Source organism: Staurois parvus, unplaced genomic scaffold (genome assembly GCF_062004578.1).
Source record: "Staurois parvus isolate SC_StPar_1 unplaced genomic scaffold, SC_StPar_1.0 ptg000104l, whole genome shotgun sequence".
NCBI classification, from domain to species: domain Eukaryota; kingdom Metazoa; phylum Chordata; class Amphibia; order Anura; family Ranidae; genus Staurois; species Staurois parvus.
This window is the reverse complement of record NW_028317900.1, coordinates 9,385,795-9,408,412: the sequence shown is the minus strand read 5'-3', so window position 1 is coordinate 9,408,412 and position 22,618 is coordinate 9,385,795. Positions and strand designations below refer to the sequence as shown.

Below are 22,618 nucleotides of genomic sequence, written 5' to 3'. Positions count from 1 at the left end.
TCCGTCTGGAGCGCCAAGAAATTTCCTGCAGACAGAATCGTATCAGGTACCGGATCTTCTTTGGAGTCTTCAAACATGCGAGATAGTGCATCAGGTTTCGTATTTTTAGATCCGGGCCTATACGTGATGTGAAAAATGAACCTGGAGAAGAACAATGCCCATCTTGCCTGCCGTGGGCGTAAGCGTTTGGCGGTCCTTAGGTACTCGAGATTCTTGTGATCAGTGAAGATCAAGATGGGGTGCGAGGCACCTTCCAGCAGGTACCTCCATTCTTCGAGAGCTGTTTTGATGGCCAACAACTCTCGATCGCCGATATCGTAATTCTTTTCTGCTGGGGTAAGTTTCCTTGAGAAGAACGCTACAGGATGGAGCAACTCTTTGGTGCCCTTTCGCTGGGACAGGATGGACCCCACCGCATTCTCTGAAGCGTCTACTTCCAAGATGTATGGCAGGGCAGCGTCCGGGTGGCCCAGAATGGGTGCCGAGGTAAAGAGTTTCTTCAAGGCCTCAAAGGCTTCCTGAGCCTCCGGCGTCCATCTGAACCGGGTTCCAAGCTTGGTCAACTGAGTTATGGGGGAGACCAGACCCGAGAAGTTCTTAATGAACTTCCGGTAGAAATTCGCAAAACCGATAAACCGCTGGACGCCCTTCTTGTCCGCGGGTACCGGCCACTCCAAAATCGCCGAGACTTTCTGAGGGTCCATTGCGACCCCCGCGGTGGAGATAATCAACCCCAGGAACGTAATGCTAGGTTGCTCAAAGCAACACTTATCTGCCTTGGCGTATAACCCATGCTGACGTAACCGCCCCAACACCCTTGCCACATGTATCCTGTGATCCTTCAGGGAGGATGAGAAAATCAGTATATCGTCCAGGTAAACGATAACGAAAATGTCCAGGTAATCCCTAAAAATATCGTTTACGAAATGCTGAAATGTGGCTGGTGCATTGCACAGACCAAATGGCATGACCAGGTATTCAAAGTGCCCAAATCGTGTACGGAACGCGGTTTTCCACTCGTCCCCCTCCCTTATGCGAACTAGGTTGTACGCCCCCCTTAGATCAAGTTTAGTAAATATGACCGCAGTCTTCAGGCTCTGAAATAACTCTGGCACTAACGGTAATGGGTAACGATTTTTAATCGTGACCCTGTTCAGCTCCCGGTAGTCTATACATGGTCTCAGAGATTTGTCTTTTTTTTCCACGAAGAAGATCCCCGCCCCTGCTGGCGAAGTGGAGGGACGGATGAACCCCTTCTGGAGACTGTCCTCAATGTATTCCTTCAGGGCCCCCAATTCGAGTTCCGATAGGGGAAAAATTTGCCCAAAAGGAATCTCAGAGCCGGGTAACAGGTCAATGGGACAGTCATACGGGCGGTGGGGGGGCAGGGCATCTGCTCCCCGTTTACTGAACACGTCCAGGAATTCATGATATTCTGTGGGAATAACCTGTTTCAGATCAGAATCCCCCTCGGAGCATAGGAGGACCTGAGGGCCTGCTGGGCCTGAAGTGCGGCAGTGTTCCTGACAGTATGGGGAAGGGAACAAGATTGACCCGGTTTCCCAGTCAATTTGGGGGTTATGGGCCCGTAACCAAGGGAGCCCCAAAATGACTGGGAACAGAGGTGACGCAATGGCATCCAGGCGGAGGAATTCCCGGTGTTGGTTGGCAATGGTAGTGGCAATGGGGGGAGTTTCCTGATTAACCACTCCTGATTTTATCTGGGAACCATCGGCCAAAAATATGTTAAAACCCCTCTTTCTGGGTTGGAGGGGAATTTTCTGCTGACGAGCAAAGTCTAAATCCAGAAAACAACTGCATGCCCCCGAATCAATTATGGCTGTCACTTCCACGGTCCTTTCGGGGAGCTGAAAGGAGAGGGGTACAACTAAGTATTGGGAAGGACTGACATTGCCAATAGACAAGGAAGAAAAAGAGGTACACTTACTCATTTTCTGAGGGCAGGATCGTACCATATGACCGGCTTCCCCGCAGTAGAGGCAGAGGTTCTGCGAGCGTCTCCGCTGGTGTTCTTCTGGCGACAATTTGGGTCGAGCCAGGCCTAGTTGCATGGGTTCTGGAACATCTCCTGGGAGTGGATTCTGGATACTTGGTCTAGGTGGTTGGCTGGGGCCTAGGAATGGACCCCAGTTGTTTCCACGACCCTGGCCGGACCTCTCAAACCTGCGTTCCCGCAGTCGTCGGTCAATCTTTAACGTCAGGGCAATTAGGTCCTCTAATGACTCAGGAACCTCTACCCGGGCCAGCTCATCCTTTAGGGGTTCTGATAGCCCCATGCGGAACTGGTGCAACAAAGCAAACTCGTTCCAGCGAGTGTCCCCCATCCAGCGCCTAAAATCTGAGGCGTATTCCTCGGCCGCCCGACGGCCCTGTCGGAGTGTGTATAAGATTGCTTCGGCAGAAGCAGCCCGCTGCGGGTCATCATATAGGATGGCCATCGCCTCAAAGAAGTCCTTGACTGTTCCTAGGTGTGGGTCATTGTTTCCCCTTAACCGATGGGCCCAATCTTGGGGTTCGCCCTGCAACAGTGAGATTATAAATCCCACCTTCACTGATTCGGTCAAAAAGGTACGGGGTTGAAGTTCAAAAAATAGGAGGCAGGACTCACGGAATGACCTGAAGCGTGTGCGGTCCCCGTGAAAACGCTCCGGTAGGGGTACCCGGGGTTCCGCCATAGGTAGCGGGGCGGAGGCCCCTGATGCTGGCTCAAGAGCAGCCGGGGGTGCAGAAACTGGGGCCTGTGGGGCTGGGTCAGATAGGGAGCAGGTCTGGAAGCGGTGCTCCATCTGCATGCATTTATCCTGCAGGGCTGCTACGGCCTGCGTCAGGTTAGATAGATGCCTGCAAATTTCTTCCAGCGGGGAGGGCCCTCCTCTAGGCTCAGTCATGGCCTTCTGGTACTGTAAGGGACCGCCTGGCGACACCACTAGCACTCCACTAATCAGGCGTCCCCAGCGCACGGAGTCTAAGTCCCAGAGTACTTGTTCACCAGAGCCCCTGATGGTGGGGATGGACTTGGAGTACCCTGGGACCAGGTCGTGCTTACTGAGGGCACCCGTCAGTGGTAGGGGTGGTCGCCAGGGGCTCCCACGGGAGAGAGCCTGATATGAGGAGGTCTGGGAACCCCGCTGAGAGGAATGGATGGATGGATGGATGGATGAGCAAATGCAAAGTCAGGCAAGCCGGGTCGGTAACGGGGAGGACAGCACGGTACAAGGCAGCGGGCAGAGAATAGTCGGGTCACACGCCAGGTCATCAACAGTAGGTCAAATCCAATAGGGGACATACGGAAGAGAGGTCAGGCAAAGCAAGGGTCTGGGCAGGAGAATTCAGCAGTGGTCAGGTACAATCCGGGTCAGCAACTTACAGGTTCAAGTTCAGATACAGGATACAGGATACAGGGCAAGGACAAGACCAGAAGGCACTGAATGACAGCTCAGGGCCGTTTAAATACCGCGCCCTGCGCTGCCATTGGTGCCCAGCGGGCGGCCGCGGCTCCTATTGCGCATGCGCGAACTCACGCGCCGCGGCCGGCCCGAACCTAGAGCCCGCATCCCTGCACAGGGCGGCATACTGCGCCTGCGCCGGGACCATCGCGGCGGGGATCGAGGGGATCCCTGACAGAGAGTTCTAGTTGGGGTAAAAGGCTGTACCTAAGGAAGGAAGTTCTAGGTCTCAATACCACCTCATTCTTGTGCAAGACCAAAAAGGTTTTTTTTGTATAAACATGATAAGGCCACCAGCTCAGATACTCCCATTGCAGAGGTGATGGCAACAAGGAATGCAGCCTTGTGATTGACAATAAAATGGAGAAATATAACTGATGGGTTTAAACTCTTTTTTGAATAGCAGAAACAACCAAATTCAAATTCCACAGGGACACAGGGAGCTTAAAGGGGAAGCCACATGATAGCTCCCTGTACAAAAGTCTTACTTAAAGAATGGGAAGCTATCAGTCACTGAAGCAAGACTTGCTTCACATCAAGCAAAGTATGACGTCTCGGTGGGATAGTACACCTTGCAGGCTTCCTAACCCTTAACATTGTGGAATTACCATTTCAGAGATGTTCCTGTCCCTCATGAACCAGGTTTAATCAGTGATATTGTTAAGCTGAGAACCGTGGAGTGAAATAGTAAACCAGTCCCTGAGAAAGAAGATCTAGATAGAGCTTCAGCCAGGAGTGTGATCAGGTCAGAGTATCACATCTGCCCTGGCCAATCAAGAGCCATAAAGATAATAGAATGCCTTTTATCTTGATCCTACAGAGTAGATGAGGAAGACATTTCCGGGGATGGAAGGGTATAGACCAGGTAGCATTAATCTAACTGTGTTACCAGAAGCACTGACTGCTTCTGCCAGAGAATCCATTTACTTGGAGACAATCCTATCCATTTTGTTTTTGAACCTCAAGGCTGGGAGGTCCACATCCACCTCCACCTGTGACATATGTCCTGAAACACTTCTGAGTGCAGGGACTGTTCCCTGGCATCCAGGGAGTTGTGAGGAGGACAAGACCGATTAGAAGGAGCTCACTACCATAACTGAGGGAGGGAACAGTATAGCCACAAAAACTAGAGAAGCAAAAAAAGGGGCACAAACATTGATGAAAAAACAGAAAAGCATGAGAAAAGTATGAGAAAGAAGGAGAAAAGTAGCTACACCAAAGGGTGGTGTCAGCACCTGTGGTAATGAGCCCTTGTAGATAGTCAACTTGGGGTTCCCCAGGGCACGGAGTCTAAGCCCCAGCTTGCTTCTTCACCAGAGCCCCTGACAGTAGGGATTGACTTGCAGCAAGCTGGGACCAGGTCACGGCCCCCAGGTACGCCAAGCTGAGGATGTGGAGTCCGCTCACGGGAGCAGAGTACAAAGGGAGGAGACAAACAGAATCCAATAGACTAGCCGAGGTCAGGACGGGCAGAAGACAAGAACGGTCAGTGAACAAAGCCAGGGTCGGTACACGAGAGTCAAATGCAGGATACAGGAGATTGCAACACACAGGAGCTCAGACAACTAAGAAGTTGCTCAGGCAAAGTGTCCTAGACTGAGCATGTCTTATATATGCAGGCAAACAAGGAGGATAGCCAGGAAGTGATGGAGGGAAAGGAAATAAAACCCAGAGAACAGCAGACGACGCCCATAGGTGAGCACAGACAAAGCACACATGTGAAAGGGATCAGGAACAGCACTGCAGCAAGGAGGCTAGAATACACAAACAAGAAACTGCAGACTAGCTGGTGACAGGTGGACTGAAGGATCCACATTTCTAAGGTACCACCAGATAAGTACAGTGACAACAAAATAGATGACTGTGATGTAAAGTGAATGAAATAAGCCCAGAGACCCTCTAGGGACTCCAAGATGAAGGTCCCTAGGATGAAGATGGAATCCCTAGGGGGTTCCCTGCTATATCTCCTATGTATGGGCCAGAATTCAGTTGGTTTATTTTTTTTTTTACCTTTGATGGATTTGTAAGTAATATCCAGTGTTTTTCTGTGCTTTTTTCCCTAACAACCTGGTTTCCCTGAATATATTCATGAGTTCTCACATCTCCTGAGGAAGTGAGAACTGTCTCACGAAACGTGTCAAGATCTGTGCAAAAGCTTTTTTACCATGAATTTTTCAAGATCTTGAACATATGTGTAACTACTCATGATATATGTGTATCATCACTTTATGTATGTGTAATAAGGTTTTTGTATCTAGCTCGAGTTTTTTAATATGCCTATTTTCAATAAAATGTGAAGTTTTTTACTGTTCTTGTGTCTCACAAAAGTACCTTGGGCACTTTTTTGATTTTGTATCATTGCATTTCTAATGGAACTGAATCACATTATGCCCACACACATCAGCCCTCTATTTTGAAGAATTGCCCCTGCCGTTGAAGTAATTATTTCAGACATAGAAGAGATGCAAATATTTAATTTTCTGACATTTATCAAGTGCAATCAAATGCCTAATGACAGAGAAGAAATCCCTACATAGGAATATGCACATAAGTTTAAAGTGACTTTAAAGTTTCAAGGCAAGTCTGCATACCACCATTAAAAGATAACTCCAAAGTCATGCTTTTACTGGGTACAGCCATCCCAAGAGTCCACAAAGTACAAGAACAGTGCACAGAGCTTTGTAATTATCCTCATGCTCAAAGGACTGAACTATGTTCAGTGCAGAACTCAAGACATCCCCTTCTAATCTTAAAATGTGCTATGGAAGCATAAACGTTATACCCACTCAGCCAACAAAACTTCCTGTGGGTGATCAAGTCTACATCATGGAATCTACATCTCACAGCATCAGTGAAACAATATCTCAAATTGCTACCAATGGCAACAAGACTGATCTTTCAATAGGTATCCAGAAATCTACTAATGCTAAAGACCTACACAACAACACTGATGTTCACCAGTTCATGGACTGTGTAACTAAGTCACCTTCTATTTTGGTAGATACCACCAAGTAGCTCACAGCAATCCAGCTGCAACCTCAGACTGGTCCTTTCATCATTGAAAATACATCTGACAAATAGAAAAACATTACTGCTGCTTAAAGCGGAGTTCCACAAAAATTGTAGCTGCTGACTTTTAAAATACAGACACTTATCTGTCCCTCGGTCGAGCAGTGTCCTCATAACAGCTGATTTCACCGGCCGTCTTCTCTCCCTAGCATCCGCATCTTCAGTGTGGGCACCTGGCTGTGACAGCTTGCGGCCTCTCAGCCGGGTTCCCACTGTGCATGAGCGAGAAGTGCTGCGCTTTGTGAATGGCCCTGTAGTCTTCTGGGACCTGTCACGTGTCCCAGAAGATTACAGGAAGGGAGAGGGGGAGGACAACTTCTGCTTCCGATCACCTAGTCGATCGCAGCGGAAGTGGGAGCGGGTACCTGTCAATCAACTTTGCTGAATTCAGCTGAATCTGGGTTGACAGTATATCTGTAAACACTGCAGATTTAATCTGGTTGCTTCTGTCTTCTGTCACATCATCAATAAACACCAATGACTCAGTGCCACGGGAAGCCATGCATGCCCATGCCATCACACTGCCCCACCATGTTTTACAGATGACGTTGTGTGCTTTGGATCATGAGCTGTTCCAAGCCTTCTCCCCACTTTTTTCTTCCCATCATTCTGGTACAGATTAATCTTAGTTTCATCTGTCCAAAGAATGCTTTTCCAGAACTGGTCTGGCTTTTTTAGATTTTTTTGGCAAAGTCTAATCTGGCTTTTCTATTCTTCAGGTTTATGAATGGTTTGCACCTTGTGATGAACCCTCTGTATTTGCTCTCGTGAAGTCTTCTCTGGATTGAAGAATTTGACAATGATACGCTCACCTCCTGCAGAGTGTCCTTCACTTGTCTGGATGTTATGAATGGGTTTTTCTTTACCATACAGAGGATTCTGCAATCATCCACCACTGTTGTCTTCCGTCGACGTCTGTGCCTTTTTATGTTGCTGAGCTCACCAGTGCATTCTTCTTTCCTCAGAATGTGCCAAACTGTTGATTTTACCACTTTTAATGTCCCTGCTATCTCTCTGATGGATTTGTTTCATTTTTGAAGCCTTACAATGGCCTGTTTCACTTGCATGGACAGCGCCTTTGAATGCATGGTGTAGGTTCACAGCAATAGATTCCAAATGCAAATACCACACTTAGAATCAACTCCAGACCTTTTACCTGCTTAATTGATGAAGAAATAACAAAGGAGTAGCCCATGCCTGGCCATGAAACAGCTTTTGATTCAATTGTCCAATTACTTTTGGTCCCTTGAAAAAGGGGGGATGGCTACTCTTATGAGCTGTAATTCTTAAACCCTTCCTCCAGTTTGGATGTACATACCCTCAAATTAAACCTGAGAGTGTACACTTCCAGCCCATATCCTTTATATAACTATAGCTTGAAGAATATGTTTTGGTAAATACCTGAAAAAAACTAAAATTGTTCCTGTGTCCAAATATATATGGACCTAACTGTATTTTTCTGTGCTGTATTGAACTGCATCAGGTTATCATTGTTCAGTAGTATGATTTTGGTTTCTTCCTCGGCTCTCCCCTTCTGTTTAGTGCTAGTTAGTTCAGTCCTAGCCAGACATCCCTCAGTTTCTTTTGAGTTCCCTCAGCCAGAGTTAATACTTCAGAGAGAAAGCTTAGGAAGGTCATTGTCTTCTTACACTTAAAATCACTGGAAAGACATCCTCTATACTACAATTAGATGATGTAAATGTTTGTTGGATTCAACTTCTGGTTCTTATTGAAAAGTTAAGATGCCTGTGGTTAATGCCGATCCAGTAGGTGACTCTACTATCTGGACAGACTTGGTCTAAGGAGGTATGTCAATGCATAAAGTGGCATTAGAAACAGAGCTGTCAGGCATAATTATGCGCCAATCCAGAATACCCATAAGCCGTGCCTGTTCTTGCACACATGTGCACACTGGCGCACAAGCCCGCCACTGGGCTGGTGTCAACCGGGCTATTTAAACAGCACAGCAAACCTGGGACTTTGTCTTATGGTCTACAGCATTTTCTGTCTGATATCTGCTCCTGTGTTGATCCTCTGTTGCCATCCTGATCCGTCTAACCACACTTGAACTTTGCCTGAACCGACCCCTGGCTTGCCCTTTGACTACGTCTCTGTTTGATCCTTTTGCCTGTCTGCTTATCATTGCCAACTCCTGCCAGAACTTGACCACTCATCTGTCTGCTGCTCTGCTCCTGATGTGCCTGCTAGTGACCGAACCGGCTTGTCTGACCCTGCTCTATGTACTGTCAGTATCCTGCCAAGTGCCTGCTGCCTGTGACCTCAAAGCTTGCCAAGTGCCTGCTGCCTATAGCTTGCCAGCCTGCCAAGTACCTGCTGCCTGCTCACCAGCCTGCTCTGCTGGCTATGCTGCGTCACAGTCCAAACTTCACCAAGTGCTTACAGACATCTCATCTGCAGCCATCATCACTAGAACTGTCAGCCACGTGTGCCACTTCTGGCTTGCATGCCTCTTATTGCCTTATCAGGTGTACCGAAACAGAGGTTTAAGAGCTCACCTTCCTCTCCACATCAGGCTCCATTACCAGGTACATGACAAGAACAGGAGATTTGTCCCATTTGAGTACAATTTTCAGTTGAAGGAAATGAGTGTGATTTTACACAAAAGGAACTGCTTCAAAGGAGGCTACCATCTGACCCAGGACCAGATGTTTTTTCTGTCGGAAGAAACACTCTGGAAAGCCTGCTGTCCAGAACTAAACCCAGGTACTCTCAGAAGTAGATTGTTCAGATAGTCAAGACTGAGATCTTTTGAAGTTGTAGCAGGGCTAATGCATTGGTGAACACCTGGGGATCTGAGGTGAGCCGAAACAGCAGTTTTTGTCCTCTAACGTGAACATAAGTAAGTTCTGGTGGCTTCAGCAAATGAGCGCATAAAGATAAGCAACCTTGACTTTGACAGATGCAGAAGAGGATGCAAGAAGTCTACTAGCAAGGGGGCCACTATGGTTTGGATGGGTTCCTTTTGGAATTTGTGAATTCACACATACTTGTTAAGAGATTTGAGGTCCAGAACAAGCAAACTCCATCCTTCTTTAAGATTGTGAAAAGGTTCAAGTAAAAAATCATAAGTATTTTGGAGGGGGGGGGGGGCCGAAACAATTACCCCCTGCTGTAACATATTGGATATTGCTCTGTGTAAGTTCTGTTTCCACAGAGGAGACAGGCAAAAATTGGCCATGAAGAAACAGTCTGGAGGTGAAGAATGAAATAATATTTTGTAGCATGACCCTGTCAACTTGTTGACCTTGTTGTCCGAGATATGCGACAACCAAGAACCCCCAAATTTCAGAATACAACCCCCCACCTTAAGAGGGTTGGGGCAAACCTTCACGAGGACTGTTCCTCAGTAGGTCTGGTAGATTTGTGCTGCCAGGTGCATATGGACCCTGAGGAGATGGAAGGCTTCATGGACTTGCTGCCTTTGATGGAAAAGGGTATTTCCTAATGTCCCTTGTAGCCAGAAACTCAAGGGTGATGGAAGATGAACTCTAGCTAGAATCTAGTTGCCACCTGCCTATGAAGGAACACTGTGGCTGGGCAGTAAGGGCCAGCTTCTTATAAATGTTCCTCAAGAAAGTTTTCACAGATGGCACTGTGTGAGTTGTCAGAACCAAATCTGCCAAGGTGATGAACTGCATGTGCTGGATGATAGGTCTGGAGGAATACAAGGATCTATAGACATCCAGCTTGTCACCCAGAATTCTGTGAGTGAAGAAATGAGCAAAAAAAACCTGAAGGACAGAATTGAAAAAGAATCCCAGTACAGATTCTTAGGTCTTAGCTCCTTGAGCCAGACACAAAATCTAAGCCCTTGTTAACAAATGGGGGACTGACCACCAGCAGGGACCAACCACCTTCGTTAGTTTTTATACCTAGCATCCAACTCCTGCAGGTGGAACTATATTTCAGTGTCTCCAGATCTTTGTTGTGTTCTTCAACTAATGGAGGAAAAAAAAAAGCTTTTAGACAGGGCCTCCAGTCGCTTGTTGATGGGGTCCTTAAACAGAGGCATATCCTCAACAGGGATGGTTAGAGCTTTGTTAAGATGGCATAGAGAGGAGAGAGAGTCAACTTTTTAACAAAATCCTCCTCTTAGGAGGTGTGAATACCTTGTTAGAGATCATTGAATATCTGTAGAGTATTACTGAAAATAATGGGTGCACCAGAAAGGTCTTAGCAATCCTGGTGACCCCAAAGTAGCCTAGGTTAAGAACAGTACTGGTAGAAGCTGCAGGCAGATCCTCAAATTGTATGGTAAAGCGAAGCAAATAAGTAATAGCCAAGATGGTCTCTTTAAGTCTAAGAGTATTAGCTGAGACCTGTGACTCCTCGGTGTGGTATCGTTCAATGAGGACTTAAGAGACCCAGTATCAGATAAAGTCTCAGTGACTGAAGGCTCAGAGATCACTAATGCTCAGGAAGGAAATATAGATTCTGCAGGGGAAGACATGGAAGCACACTTAAGACCTCTGCAGTAAGAGTCAACAATCAAGACTGCAATTTGACCAAACAAAAATTAAGTGCAGTGGTCACTAGTGTTGAAAGCCTAATATATACTCAAGAAAACATCACCATAGTGAAAAACGTACATCGGTGCCATTATGAAACAAAGAAAAAAAAATTCCTACTTTTCAAAATTATACAATACTGTCCTTTTTTAAAATATGACCCAAACGTATGCAATGATCTCTTTAGTGTTCAATCTTAATATAATATTACACATGGATCCTGCATGGAAAATATTGTGACACACCACCACACTGTGTTCATTGAATGTGTAAACTTTAGAATGTTCTGAATCTCACATGTAGCAGATTTCATTGCTCCCCCTGCATTCTAGAGGATTCTAGAATGCAGGGAATTCTAGAACACAGAAGGCTTAAAGATTCAGATGGGCAGCCTGAATATTTATTATGCTGCAGCCAATACCTGGGGAGTTGTGCCCAGTAGGTGGTGGGAAAGACATATAAATAGTCTGGCCAGCTGGAAGAATCCCCAGCCTCTGGGGCTATTGAGGAAATCCTCCTGAAGTCAATCAAGGTCCCAGCTGTGGCACAGCTGGAGGCCTATTACTAATTTATTCTGAAGCTAAGGATCTGATCTGGAGGACTCACTGAAGAGTGCAAAGCTGGAAAAGTGTGCGGCTGTCTTGTGGCAGTGTGAGTATTAACCCCTCCTTCACTGAAGAGTGTCTGATGGAAGCTAAGAGCTGGGTAGCTGTCCTGAAGCATAGAGATGTCTGAAGGAAACTGGAGAGTTTAGCTGTCATGAAGAGACATTATGAGAATAAACCTAAGCTCAAGGAACCAAGAGGCTACGTGCTGGTTTTGAAGGAACAGTGCCAGCAGCAGCTCTTTCTGAGACCACTCTCACAGGGTTCCAATCCTGGCCATTCCTGTAAATTCCTGGCATAGAGACTGTTCAAAGAAATCTAACCTAGTCAAGAGTGTGCTCTAGATTACTTTTCAGTGTGCCTTGAGTATCCCATACCACCCTCACCCCTCTTCCATCCCAAGTTCCACAAGCAATAAATATAAAAAAGACAACCCCTAGACTGTTTATTGGAACCAGATTGAATGGACTGTTGCTGTGTGCCTGGCTGCCTCTCCATTGTTTTAGGAAAGGGGGTAGCACTACATTAGTTTAACAGACCATGAAAGGCTGGGCATTCCTGTTCAGCAGTGATTTGTCCATGGTAGTGCAGTGTAGGCTGCTTATTTACAAAAAAAAAGTTTGTAAAAAATGTTGAGGCAACTAGTGATGCCAATTAGGCAGCTTGAAAGAACTGCAGAAGAATCATGTGTGTATTTATACTCCTCAAAACCTGCAGTAACATTAATAAAACAGATAAACAAGGACTATTTACTGTGGTAGGTATTTGCTCAGCTTATAAAACAATCAGGTTCCAGGTTTTATTGTCAAAGCTTAATTGAACAAGTTGAATTTAAAAGCTGATTGGCCTATTTCATCATTGGCACCAGTAGGGTTTCCCCAGGGGAACAGCTTTCCTATTTTGGACCGTGGGTGAGGGATGGAAATGTTAGTTTGTTTCATTTTATGGAGGGTGGTACCCTGGCCTCACTTACCTACTTAGGGAGCATTTTGGTGGCTTTCCTTTCGATTTCTGGAACCACAGCCAGCTCCACCATTTCTTTTTCACGCAGACTCACCTAACTCAGATTAGGCCCACCCTTACAAGCTTCAAGCGCCTGTGGGCTGCCAGAGACCCCACCCCACATATGATCTCAGTTCTCTATAAACTACTTGCCTTGGCTACCTCCAATCCTAAATTGATATACATCAGGAAATGGGAACGAGACCTGCGGTGTGAGTTTACTGATGAGCCGCTGCAACACTTACATGGGTTCATGCATTCTAGTCCTATTGACACTAAGGGGTTTATTAACTAAAGCTGGAGAGTGCAAAATCAGACTCACTTCTGCATAGAAACCAATCAGCTTCCAGGTTTCATTGCCAAAGCTTCATTGAACAAGCTGAGGTTAGAAGCTGATTGGTTTCTATGCAGAAGGGAGTCTGATTTTGGACTCTCCAGCTTTAGTAAATAAACCCCTAAGACTCAGGAGAATAACTTCAAATTGTTGTTGAGATGGTACCGTATGCCCACTGGACTTGCCCTGATCTACCCCCGTCCGTTTATGACAGCTGCTGGAGAGGCTGTGGACAGAGAGGTACATTCCACTACATTTGGTGGGACAGCCCTGTGCTCTTGCCTTTCTGGGTGGACATCCAGGACTGCATAGCGAAGATTTTGGACATAGATCTCCCCCTCTTTCCTAAACACTTTTTACTTCACACCCCCACCATACCTTTTTCCCACTACAAACGCAGCACTCTTCCTCACCTCCTCAATGCCGCAAAACGCCTTGTTCCTGTCCACTGGAAGAGCTCTCATGTCCCCAGCCAATAAGATTGGATTGGGAAGGTGAGATAATGGAAGCTGAAGAGTGGATCGCAACATGTAGGGGTACTCAGGACCACTTAACGCTATCTGGGCATCCTGGAGGCTCTATGCATCCGGATCACCTGCACCCTCCTCTAGCTTAGATGTAACTCTGCTGGCATTTGCGCATCCCACCTTCAAACAATTTGTTCAGGCGCACCAGCAATCCTGATTTTCCCCTCATGCCACTGTATACTTAACTGGGCGGTAGTTGGGGTTTCCTTTTATTTGTGAATACTGACATCTCTTTTTTTGTACTCCAGCCCGCGACCTAGATGCAGTTGACATGTTTACATATTGTGACAAGACCTAATACCTCAGGTTAGCTTATTATGCCGCTAGTCCTTATTCTGCAGTGGAGTCGTGTATCTTTTATGATTGAACATCAGTGGCTCTGGAAGACTTGAGCTTGCCTTGTTGGTTATGACCTTTTCTGTATATACTGAATGAGAATTGTCTATTTAATTTGCTTTGTACTGTTTCCACCGTAAATAGAGATCACATAAAATCTGATTGGCTACCATGCACAACTGCACCAGATTTTACACTCTCCAGTTTTAGTACATCCACCCCAATGTACTGGCACAGTTCTATATGTGTGTATTCCAGTCACAATGTGCTGGAATATTAGGAAACTAAATACTGCGTAGCTTAAGAAAAGCCAGGGTATTTGCAATCTCCTGAAACCATATGCACATGTACAGCCAAAAAGAACTGGTTAATGGGGACATGGATGATGCCTCAAAAGGGCCACCAAACATTTCCTAATTAGGACTGTTTTATTTTCGTTAACAACGAGCAATGTTTTCTTATCAACAGCACCCTTGCAAAGGATTAATGGTTGCCACCTTACATTGTATTAACATTGCCTCTTTTTGTTTCAGTGGACCATGTCCATGTTGCTGATAGTGTTTATATGTTTGAGCTGCTGAGCTATTGTTTACTTGTTATTGTACAGAAGAAAAAGAATGTCAGTGATTTCTGCAAATGGATCACTATTTATGATAACAATTTGATAACTGATATAACATCAGCCAATTTGAAAGCAAATATTACATTACCCCGCCTGTCTACAAACTGTATATTGGATAAACTATGGATACTTTGTGAATTCTCAAAATTTAAAATAATCTAGGAAAACACTTACCAGACCACAAGTGGAGACCATCAAAACCATAGGAGAAAAGATCATCACCTACACCATTGCCTCCCCATCCTTCACCTCCTCCAGGATATGGAGCATAACCTGAGGTTGAAGCCCAGCCAACGCGCAAATGAGTTGGTTCTGGTGTCAAAAATGGATCTACTTGATCAATGATCATCTCAAAGTACCACTTTTTGTATTGAGCTGAGCCCTCTGCCACGCCCAGGAAGATGTTTGGTCTCATGCTGAAAGACACATGCAAACATCCATATGGTTATGCCAAAATTTCATGGTAATTTTAACAAAATTGTTTCTTACTATGCTGTAAATGACCACTCATGCCTAAGACTTACACAATGGGGTCTATGTATAAAAAGTTTCCTAAATGAATGTGGCATACATCCACACAGCTCCAACGAAACTAGATAAATTCTGGGTTATATAATTATCTTCTACAATCATAAACAGTATCTAGTGTGCAAAATTTATTTTTTTCCTGTTTCTAAAAACAAATACCACATTATGGCCACTATAGGGCATGTATGATCATAAAAGATAATTATATAACATAGACTAAGACAAGTTTCGTTGGAATTGTGCAGATGTGTGTCACTTTTATTCAGTGACCTTCTTATACATAGACCTCTATGTCATATACTTGCTCAAGATAACATAAATCTCAGCCATTAAAGATTAAAATACACTATAGGACTAGTGAGTAAAAATAAATATTTACAAGAAACAATTTTATGTTCTAAGGACAGGAAAAGAAGGAAAGTTGTAGTGAAAAAAAAATAGGAAAGCTATGGATATCCAATCATACTCTGAGGGAGCAAAGCTTATCTGAATACATAATTATCATGTATTTTAAACCCATACTTTGACATAGAATCATCCTGTCTCCCATCAGCCTCTATGCCTCAATCAGCTTCCAGGTTTTATTGACAAAGCTTAATTGAGCAAGCTGAGGTTAGAAGCTGATTGGTTTCTGTGCAGAGATGAGTCTGATTTTGCACTCTCAATCTTTAATAAATAAACCCCACTGTTCTAAGCCTTCTGCTCTTCTGTTAAATCCAGAATGGGTCCTTTTTCAAGTGCCTACAAAAATGTTTACGTGATATGAGCACTTATTATTGGACAACCAGTGGACCTCTCAGGATCGAGGAGAGAGCAGATTTACTTACTCGACCTTTTGCTCCAGCAGGCTCAGTTCACACTGCTAGACTGTTCCCTAAGGCATCTTCATCCTTATGCTTTGATGTTCGCAAATTTTCCAACATCTTTAAGCACAATACATGGTATGTATAGTCTTGCAATGGATGTGAGGACACCAAGGAATTGTTCACAAGCCATTATTAAAATGTAAACACTAACTAAATGTTTTGTTTGCAAAAGACTCAAGTATCATTTTTTGCTTTTTTTCAGAGCCAGTTTTCTGAATTTGACAAAAGTAAATCATGCCTACGTAGTGTATGTTGAAATACCCTTAGAAGCCCATATGACAAGAAGACAAAAAGGGGCACAACAGGGAGAACACCTTATAACACGAAAATCCTACCTGATTTACATTTTGAAAAACACTGGTACCTCTGATTTTAGTGGTTGTGTGTTGTACAGATCAAAAAGATCTCAAAAAGAGAGCTGTACATTTAAAGTGGTTCTAAGCCCCCGGTCACATTGGGTGTGATTTGGCATGCAATTTACATGCCAGGTGACATGTAAATCATATGCCAGGTAGCACCCTATTGTCCGCTATTACAGCGGTCATATTGATGCGGTTCTGACTTGGTCGGCGCCGCACTGATTTCCAAAGTAGTGCATGCACTACTTTTGTTGCAATTTGCATAGACATCTGTGTCAGATGTCTTGCAAATCGCAAGGAAATCAGCAGGTCACCTGATTTTGAAATCGTGCAACTTCACTGTAAGTCCCATGATTTCAAAATCGGCTTTAATGTGACCAGAGTGTAAAGGCTCAGGGTTTTTTACCTTCATGTATTCTATGCATGAAGGTAAAAAAGCCTTCTGTGTGCAGCGGCCCCCCAACAACCCTTAATCTTCATCTGAGCCCCCATCTGATCCAGCGACATTCTCGACAGCCTTTGCTGTCTAGGGACTCTTCCTCCTAATTGGCTGAGATCCCTTGGCTCCCGCTGCTGTCAATCACAGCCAGTGAGCCAATGAGGAGAGAGCAGGACCGAACCGCGGCTTTATGTGTCTTATGGACGCACAGAGCAGCAGCTCAGCGATGATAAAATAAAGCCAGCTGATAAGATAAATAAAATTTAAGATCAACAACAATAGAAGTTTAAATTCTACCTGGTGACATCATTAACCAAGCGGGTTTGTAACAATAAATCTCTCCTAGGCAGCAAGTTGTCACAGATGAGGTTCTGATTAGTACGTACTGCAACTCCGTTGCAAACACACAGAGAGCAAAGGACATCCAGGACCTGATAAATTAAGAGAATCATGAAGAATACATATAGCAACCAGGAATAGATCAGCATGTGTAGAGTCAAATAAGAGCTTTCACTTCTATTCCACTACAAATCATTTTTGCCTCTAGACATTGGGTTGATTTACTAAAGGCAAATAGGCTGTTCACTTTGCAAGGGAATTGCCACAAAGCTTAGTGAATGTGGTGAAATTGCACTTTGCAAATAATACCCAATCACATACAAGTTAAAAAAAAAAGCAAAAACAGCATTTTTGCAAGTACATGATTGGATAATAGAAGTCAGCAGAGCTTCACCTCATTCTCTAAGCTCTGGAGAAAATTCCCTTTCAAAGTGCAAATTCCCTTGCAAAGTGAATAGTCTATCAGTCTTTAAAAAAAACAAACTCTTTATATACTCAAGATCACGTGAGGCACTGGCCTCATGAAGAAAACAAAAAATCGAAGAATTGTAACTTACCTGAAAATTCCATATCTTAAAGTACAGTACAGGACATAGGTATCTTTTTCATATACCATAGGATAAAGGCTTGTACCTTCAGCTCATAGGACACTGACAAGCTTTCAAGTACACACCCCTCCTTAAGAGTAACACAGAGAGTTTAGGGATGGTGGCCTGTGCTCTATCCTGTATGCTAAGATATGAAAAGTATAAGCAAGTCAACAGTTCTCTGATCTTAATCATACAGTACAGAACACAGGCATCTTATTCATACACTATGGGACTTCCCCAAGCAATAATTATAAGGGTGGACAAAAACTAGGCAAACAGAATTGTGCTCACAGGTCCAAAAATAACAACAGAGTGCCACTGCTAGAACTTTGCAGTTGAAATCTGTGTCAGAAAAAGATTGTACATCCACCTTGTAAAACTTTGAAATATTATGTAAAGAAGACTAGCTGGTGGCCTCCCACAGTTGAGAGACAGAGGTGTGGCCCCTTAAGGCTCCACAGGAGCTCAGGCAGAGGTTTTTGTTTTGAGCACAGGCTCCAGCAATCTATTCCCTTATCCACCGTGCAATGGTAGATTTTGCAGCGGGCTACCCTTTTTGCGAGTACGCAAAGAAAAAACAAATAGGGAATCTGTTTATGGAAGTAGTAGCTTTTAGGTACACTTTAATGGCTCTGACTACATCCAGGCAATTTATGTTGAGGTCTGAAATGACAGGATCAACCAGGAATGGCCCACTTGTTTGTAACCTGTCTTCTACTGGCTAGAGTTCAGTAAAGATTTTGAGGGGAGAAAAAAATCCTTTCAAGGAAGCTAATCATCATGGACTGCCCATTCTATCTGTTCATGAACAAGGACTGTTTTGCAAGTCTTTGTAGGTCTCTTGTTTCCCAACAGGGCCTAGCGAGATGGAGGAGAGACAATCTGAACAATGCCAAAACTTTTGCAGACAGGAATGAGCTTTGCAACGTTAGCAAACATGTTGCAAGAGGCTCCCTCTTCAACGTAGTGACAGTTTAGGAAGTGAAATCGTCCACAGCCTATTCCAACACTCAACATCCTCTTTATTCTCTAGGACTGGTATATCAGGGTGCAATTCCAGTTGAAAAATGGGAGTGGAAGAAGAGGTGGGGCATTTTAGAGCTCTGGATACAGGTGGCTGAATTAATGCCGAAATCTGTCCATGGAATTATGACATAGATGCAGAAAAGTCTGATTTTGCTAGAGGTAGATTTGGATGCTGGGACAGGTGTTAAGACCAGTTCCTGCTCCAGTGCAAGGGACACATCATGACTCTGAGCCAAAATGTTTTCATCCCTTCAGCAGAGCGAATATTCTCTTGCTATTTAGAGTTGGCTCCTTTTTGCATGGTCTCTGCCATAGCTACAAATGAGGGTATTTCCCTGTGGGATACTCATGGAGTAGAGGTTTGGAGATAGGGTAAGTGTATCTAGTAGCATTATGCAGTAGTTTTCCACTTTAAAGATTTTGGAGGTAAAATATGATGTAACCTTTTCCAACATATAAATGATAACTTAAATTAATAACTTCAACAATTAACTTTAAAATGTGCTATGTGGAAACCTCTACCACTGACCCTGGTGGGACAGGTAATTGCTATTAAGGTGAACTTGCTCTCAACAGTTCTACATTTCTTTAGACAAGCCCCTATCCCAATACCTTAAACATTTTTCAACAGAACGCACATTATTACTAATGTCCATATAAAAGAACATCTGGGTAGCAGTGACCATAACATGATTTCATTTATTGTTAGCTGTAAACAACAAGCACATACGGGAAAAATAAAAAAGCTCAACTTTAAGAGAGCTAATTTTCCAAGGATGAGAGCTGCTCTCCAAGAATTAGACTGGGAGGGAATATTGGCATTGATGCAACACAGAAATGGGAGTTCTTCAAAAAGACTGTATGAGAACACACTGCAAAATATATTCCCATGTGCAACAAGTTTAAAAGGTTAAAAATTAAACCTATGTGGCTTATGGACAAAGTAAAAAAAAACTATATATAATAAGAAAAGAGCTTTTATTAAGTATAATATATTTATGAAGGAATGTTATCATCATTTAAACATTACAAAGAATATAACAGAATATGTAAAAAGGAAATAAAGGCCACAAAAATTGAAAACGAACGACAGATTGCAAAAGATAGCAGGACAAACCCCCAAAAAGTCTTCAAATATATTAATAGTAAAAAGGTCAGGTCCAAGCATGTAGGCCCTTTACAAAATAATCTAGAGTGGGTGACTGGGGACAAAGAGAAGGCAATTTATTAAATACCTTCTTCAGCTCTGTGTATACAAAGGACCATGGGGGAGCTCTTGTCCATAATGGGCATGGTATTGATACAGCCCCAGATAATCCTGATTGGCTCACAACTAATATGATCCAGAGATACAACATTTAGACAAAATAAAGGTGAATAAAGCACTTGGACTGAATGGCATACACCCATGTTAAAGAATTAAAGAGTTAAAGAATGGAGCTCTGTCATTTCAAAGCCAATGTTTTTAGAGACTCTTTAATGACTGGCATAGTACCACTGGAGTTGCGTAAGACCAATGTGGTACCTATATTTAAAAAGGGATCAAAATCTTTACCAACTAATTATAGACCTGTTAATTTAACATCTATAGTTGGGAAGATACTGGAGAGTTTAATAAAAGACCACATAGATGAGGTCTTGCTATAAAAAAATATTTTAAGCAACAGACAGCATGGATTCATGAAAGATAGAAGTTGTCAAACAAATCTTATTTCTTTTTATGAGGAGGTGAGCAAAACTTTGGACATAGGGATGGCTGTGGATGTGGTATACTTGGATTTTGCAAAAGCGTTTGACACAGTTCCCCACACGGCTAATGTGTAAGGTAAAGTCTACAGGCTTGGAAAAATAAGTACGTAAATGAATAGAAAACTGGCTAAAAGATCATATTCAGAGAGTAGTGGTTAATGATTCATACTCTGAATGGTCTAGGGTTGTTAGTGGTGTTCAGTGTGGGGACCCTTACTTTTTAATATATTTATAAACAATATAGGGTCTGGGATTAAAAATACCGTTTCAGTCTTTACAGATGACACCAAGCTGTGCAGTGGAATAACATCCTTATAGGATGTCTTCAATTTACAAGCTGACCTCAATGCACTGTTTAATTGGGCAACTATATGGCAAATGAGGTTTAATGTTGATAAATGTAAGGTTATGCACTTGGGGGCAGAATATGCATGCATCATACATACTGGGGGGGGGGGTACAACTGGGGAAATCAATGGCGGTGAAAGATCTGGGAGTTCTGGTAGATCACAAGCTTAATAATGGCATGCAATGCCAAGCTGTGGTTTCCAAAGCGAGCAAAATCCTCTCTTGTATTAAAAGAGGTATAGAGAGAGATATAGTATATAATTTTACCCCTGTACAAATCATTAGTAACACCTCATCTGGAATATGCAGTTCACAAAAAGAACATTAGGGAACTGGAGAAAGTGCAGAGAAGGGCAACCAAACTGATATGAGGCATGGAGGAGCTCAGCTATGAGGAAAGATTAGAGGAACTGAATTTATTCTCTCTTGAGAAGAGGAGATTAATGGGGGATATGATCAACATGTATAAATACATCAGTCATTCATATAGTGAACTCGGTGTAGAGTTATTCACCCTTAGGTCATCACAGAGGACAAGGGGGCATGCTTCACGTCTTGAGGAAAAGAGATTTAATCTCCAAATACAAAAAGGTTTCTTCACAGTAAGAGCTGTGAAAATGTGGAGTATACTTCCTCAAGATTTAGTTCTGCCCAACTCAGTGAATTGCTTTAAAAGGCCTGCATTCTTTCCTAGATACACATAATATACCTGGATACTAACATTTATAGGTATAGTTGATCCAGGGAATATCGGATTGCCTCTGGGGGATCAGGAAGGAATTTTTTCCGCTGTAGGAGCAAATTGGATCATGCTTTGCTGGGTTTTTTTGCCTTACTCTGGATCAACTGTGGGTATAGGATTATAACTTTTTTTTATGGTTTAACTAGGTGGACTTTTGTATTTTTTCAGCCAGACTAACTATGCAACTATGTAACCAGATCATCTCTAACTTTATATGGGATGGGAGGTGCACCTAAACAATTACCCTTTATTGGGGTGGGCTAGCACTCAGCTGCTTTCAGAAGTACTATTGGACAGTGGTATTGGTCACAGTCTGATGGTGATTTTCCTGATTGGCTACTAACCCAGCAATAAATGTGTTTGGTCCCTTCACTGGAAACTAGTTCCTCACATGCTGGGACTGGCCTTGCGGCACAGAGTACCTAGAGACCTAGTCTGGAGTCACGGAGAAAGTTGTAGAGGAGGCCCCAGGGGAAGAATAAGAATAGAGATATGGAGAGGTGTGTTTCTTGCATCCATTAGTAACATGCGGAACATTGTCACTAGGAATGAGGTGACAGGGCTGCTGAGTTGGTTGAGACAAGTACAAGCTCCACAGTACCAACTCAAAAATCCTGGGGAGAGGTGATCTCTAACAGAAAATGTGTCCTCAATTCATTAGTATCATGAGTGTGAGAAGTATTACAAAGTCTTAATTGTGTGGTTTGCTCTGCTCGTTTCAGTTTGCAGTACTGCCTATGTATGGCTCAAATCGCACCGCACACAATTTGCATGTGATTTGCACAGGAATGCGGTGCGGTTCCTGTGCAAATCACATGCGATGTACCGCACCGCATGAGTGTGAACCCAGCCTCAATGATGATTTTACATGACTGCAGCTCCTGCCTGTATTACAGGCATTAGTGAGTGAAGTTTCACAGTACCCCCACTAGGATGCCTTAAGTCCCACCCACATGCTTGTTATTGCCTATAAACAGTACATAGACAAACAACATGTATATGTGAATGGTATGCTTTTTAAATCTTATATGCCAATGCTTTAATGAATTCATTGCCACCCCCACCCACTTTTTCCTTTTCCTTAATTTTGCTCCTATATAACTACATACTCTATTAAAATTGAACCATAGTGCCTTTGACC

At 43.6% G+C, this 22,618-nt stretch overlaps 1 protein-coding gene across 8 annotated transcripts in view; it reads right to left on the bottom strand.

The window, feature by feature from the left end:
- Positions 1-22,618, bottom strand: part of RYR3 (ryanodine receptor 3) — a 954,561-nt gene that overhangs the window by 584,886 nt on the left and 347,057 nt on the right. For all 8 annotated transcript variants that reach the window (XM_089671311.1, XM_089671312.1, XM_089671314.1 and 5 more), the window contains 2 exons: positions 16,981-17,114; positions 14,666-14,907 (listed from right to left, as the gene is read on the bottom strand). In XM_089671311.1, coding sequence (XP_089527437.1) covers positions 14,666-14,907; positions 16,981-17,114 — 376 coding nt within the window. The remainder of the gene's footprint in view (positions 1-14,665; positions 14,908-16,980; positions 17,115-22,618) is intronic.